This window comes from Mus pahari, chromosome 1 (genome assembly GCF_900095145.1).
Source record: "Mus pahari chromosome 1, PAHARI_EIJ_v1.1, whole genome shotgun sequence".
NCBI lineage: Eukaryota > Metazoa > Chordata > Mammalia > Rodentia > Muridae > Mus > Mus pahari.
Window position 1 is genome coordinate 171,828,171 of NC_034590.1, and position 4,634 is coordinate 171,832,804.

General features: G+C 45.2%; 1 protein-coding gene across 4 annotated transcripts in view; it reads left to right on the top strand.

The window, feature by feature from the left end:
- Window positions 1–2,966: 2,966 nt before the first annotated feature.
- Window positions 2,967–4,634, top strand: part of Dennd10 (DENN domain containing 10) — a 23,001-nt gene continuing 21,333 nt past the window's right edge. For 3 of the 4 annotated variants that reach the window (XM_021197479.2, XM_021197456.2, XM_021197470.1), the window contains exon 1: window positions 2,967–3,082. Coding sequence is in view for 1 of the 4 variants with exons in the window: in XM_021197456.2 (XP_021053115.1) it covers window positions 3,028–3,082 (55 nt within the window). In the remaining 3 variants the exon portion in view is untranslated. The remainder of the gene's footprint in view (window positions 3,083–4,634) is intronic. The other variant, XM_029545224.1, reaches the window with a different exon arrangement.

The window sequence follows — 4,634 nt, forward strand, 5'->3', positions numbered from 1 at the left end:
GAACTCAGGCTCTCTGGAAGAGCAGTCAGTGCTCTTAACCACTGAGCCATCTCTCCAGCCCCTCCATCATTTTTTAAAATTTTTTAAAAAGTGTGTTCACACATTTTCACTATTATCAGTAGCACCAAATAAACATCTTTGTACCTGCATATTAAGGGGAAAAGATTTCTTCAGGGATTTTACTACATCCAAGCAGAGTTAACAAAGGATCTGTGGCTCAGTCATGGAGACTTGTGTCCCAGAATCCTAGCAAGGGGTGGAGAGAGAATGAGGAAAGGACAGATACAGAGATACACATACAGTGAATCCAGAATCAGGTGGCAGTCTCTAACCTCCATACCCTTGAACCTCAGTATATCTGTTAGGTACAACACTGGTGAAGGGGATATCTGTCTCTGTTGGAGGTATCTCTAGGCCATCAGGCTCATGCTACAAAGATCAGGGAGATGGAAGATGCAGTTGCTAGAGATTAATGGTTCATAAACATCCGTACCTGGACTCTTTTTTTTTTTTTAAAAGATTTATTTATTTATTATATGTAAGTACACTGTAGCTGTCTTCAGACACTCCAGAAGAGGGAATCAGATCTTGTTACGGATGGTTATGAGCCACCATGTGGTTGCTGGGATTTGAACTCTGGACCTTTGGAAGAGCAGTCCGGTGCTCTTACCCACTGAGCCATCTCACCAGCCCGTACCTGGACTCTTAAGGAAAGGTTTTCCCTCCCTCTTGAGCCTATCTCATAAGGATAACAACTTTGCCAAGTTCCCATGTACCACCTGGTCCTGGAGTCTTTGACAGAACTTTCTCATTTCAAAATACACATTCCCTCAGGACTTAATTCACTTGGTGCTTTCTTCAATCCCTAAAATCCTGTGTGTGGAATGATGGACCTTGAAATTCAGCTCTGACCTGTTGCTCAAAGATAGCTGGTTTCCCTGTACAGGCTTGGTATATTCCCTAAAAGTAGCATGCTGGAAGCTTAGTGCTGTGGCACAGGTCTGAAATTCCTGCTACTTAGGAGTCTGAGATGGAAGGGATTTTGAGTTCAAGGATAGGTAGGGCCAATTAGACAGAGCTATCTTAGCAACAACAAAAATATAAATTAATGGTTTGCACTTTTCTATTTCTGTAGACACTGTCAATCTTCTTTCCAAAAGGCTTCACTCATTATAATATTTTCTTTACATAAGTAAACTCAGTTTCCAGAAAATCATTATGAACTGCCACAAAATCAGAACGCAATTGCAGTGATGCTGATGTTATCTTTCACATTAAGTCCTAGTGGAAACTTATCTTTTATTCGCCTGTAGTAACTATTGTCTTGGTGGTTTACTGCCTCTGTCTGTTAATCTAGGCCTAGTCCTGAAAGCTTCCAGCCTCTGTACAAGCTTATCTCTGCCTAGAATATTTTCAGCCTCTGAGGCTTACTGCTGAATAAGCTCACCTTTTCTAGTCCTTTCTGAACTCTGGCTGGCTAGTTCAAACTCCTCTACAAGCTGACATAAATCTGGCTTCTCCTGAATTGCTCTGCTTGGCCTAATATACCTTTGGCAGTATGTTCTAATCTTCTGGCTCCTCATCTGCTGGCTCATTCTTTTTTCACTGGTGTCTAGCTTGTTCTCTCTCTGCAACATGTCTCTGTACAACTGTCCCAGTAAAATCTCCCCTTCCTTTTTCTTTCCACTGCCTCTCAAGTAGCTTCTCTTTGCTCTCTCTTCTTGTGAAAGTTGGGAATATTTTTTTTTTAAAGATTTATTTTATTTTAATGTAAGTACGCTGCAGCTATCTTCACACACTCCAGAAGAGGGCGTCAGATCTCCTTACGGATGGTTGTGAGCCACCATGTGGTTGCTGGGATTTGAACTCAGGACCTTTGGAAGAGCAATCGGGTGCTCTTACCCTCCGAGCCATCTCACCAGCCCCGAGTTGGGAATATCTTGTTCTGTCAAATCTTTCTTTGATTTCACGTTGTCTACCACTCAATTAGACATCACTTTCAAACATGGGAGCTTCCTTCTACAAACTAACTTTACCTTCATTGTTTGGGATTAAAGGTGTTTACTATTTCTGAATTCCAGCCAGAGATATTAAATGTCTGTGTTAAGGGCTGAGCCACACCACAAATAGAAACAGTTTCTTTTTTCCTAGTAAATAACACAATCTTGGAGTTCACAGTGTGATCAAATGTCCTGCAACATCCTAGAGCATCCTTATTATCAATGAATTCTGTATTTTAACTGTTACATGCTTGGTCTCCACACCCTCAAATTAATGTATTGAAATCCTGACTTTCAAGGTCATGACTTTAGGAAATTGAGCATTTCCAACACATATTATGTAGGTTAAAAAGGGTCTGGGAAAGAACACCCTGACCCTGACTAGACCCCTAGTCTAAGACCAGGGCCAAGAAACAGATTCCCACCAATCCCCAAGCTAGTCCTAAACTCTAGATTGGAAATCCTACCAACATCCACCCTGGAAAGCTCAACCTCCAAAAAAACCCTATATAAACTCTGTCTTTTGCTCAGTTTCCCGCTGTATAAAGGCAGCACCCCTCCTGGATTCACCTCCTCCCCCTAATTAAATCTCTTGCGTGAGGTTTGTTGTGTGATGTGACTTTGCACTTTTTGGCTCCCAGGATTGGAGGCTCCAAAGGATTTGAGCAGATCGATCAAGCCAGGGACATCATCCCCTGCCAGAGCAGAGCTGTTATACTTGGATTGGGGAAACTAACACTTCTATAGGGAAACCCTTTCCCTCCAGAGCAGCAACACATATTAGGTCTCCAATTATTATTTGTTTTTTGTAATCAGTGAACGGACACCCCATCTTTAAGTTACTAGACAAACGAACAAGGACCTAAGCGTAGAAGGGCTGCAGGATGGAAGCTTGGCCAGGAGAAGGAAGCCTGCAGCGGCACCTGTAGTGCCTGCTGCACCCTGCCGGAAGGGACGGGACTTGTGTATGGGCGTGGCCAAGAGGAGGGGTGGGACCTGCAGTGCGGAGCCCGGGTAGCGGGGGAAGATGGCTGCGGTTGTGGCAATGGATACCCAGCTGATGCTCGGAGTCGGGCTGATCGGTGAGGACGCAGGCTCTCTGTCTGCCAGGCCATGCCGCAGCTCCGCCTGGGTTCTGGGATCCCCCGGGCTGCTCCTCCAGGGAGAGGCTAGACTTGGGCCGAGGGTTTCGGCCTCCTTGCGCCTTGGCTGACGTGGGGCCTGAGGGCGGGCGGGCGGGCGGGCGGGGCTCGATACTCTCGTTGACGGCCTGCTTTGGGATTATGGGTTGGAGAGCTAGGGCCCGGATGCGCTTGTTTGCGGCTCCCTGGGAGTATGGATGACACCCCGGGAGCCCCGGGTGCCTTTGGCAGGACATGCCAGGAACTGACAGAACCGATCTTGAAACCCGTGCAGGGTGACCCCGAGCCCCTACTCTCACGGTGGAGAACTTCCTGTCAGTTGATCCAGATGTCCCTGGAGTTCCTTCATGGTCACATGTGGGACCCCAGCTACTTAATAGGAATTCATGCGGAGGAAATTCATAAGTATCTTTGTATAGTCCAAACTATGTGTGAACCTTGGCAGCCCAAGCAGGTGGTAGGTGACAGCACCCCACGGCACGAATGAATGAACCTTTATGAATTCCCTTGAATAGTCAATCTCCTGAGGTTCTAATACACTAGGACACTACTGTTCTGGCAGAGTGCAATCGTGTTGCATAGGCTTACCAAATATCTGCTGTTATTATTTTTCAGGAGCTCAAAGGAGTGTCTTTATCCTGTATTCGCTTTTTCTTTTTGTGTAAAATTTAAATTTTTTGGTGTGAATGTTTGCCTGACTATATGTTTGTGCACCTTGTGTATACGTGGTTCCCAGTGGAGGTCAGAAGAGATCATCAGATCCTCTGGACCTGAAGCTCATATAGGTGCTGGAAATAGAACCCAGTCCTCTTAAAGAACAGCTAGTATTCTTAACTGCAGAGCTATCTCTCGTCCTCTTGTATTCATTTCTAATGTGATTTTTTTAAATTGCTTGAAAACAAAACCTAAGTACCTCAGGCATCTTGGACTTGTCAGCACTTCAGAATTAAGGGGTTGGTGCACACCTTTGATCTTTAGCACTCAGGAGCCAGAGGCAGGCAGATCTCTTGAGTTCAAAGCCAGGTCTACAGAGTTCCAGGACAGCCAGGGAGGGCTACACAGAAAAACTCATTCCCAACAAAACAAACAAACAAAACCCCCAAAAACTGCAACATATTTACCTGCTCAACAGCTCTTTAGTTTTTATTCTCCTTTTTTCCTTAGATTTTATTCTTTTTTTTTTTTTTTTTTCGAGACAGGGTTTCTCTGTATAGCCTTGGCTGTCCTGGAACTCACTCTGTAGACCAGGCTGGCCTCGAACTCAGAAATTCACCTACCTCTGCCTCCCAAGTGCTGGGATTAAAGGTATGCGCCACCACGCCCAGCTTTTAGATTTTATTCTTACATGCACTTAAAGGATATTTATTTCTGGGGGCTGGTGAGATGGCTCAGTGGGTAAGAGCACCTGACTGCTCTTCCAAAGGTCCGGAGTTCAAATCCCAGCAACCACATGGTGGCTCATAACCATCCGTAACAAGATCTGACGCCCTCT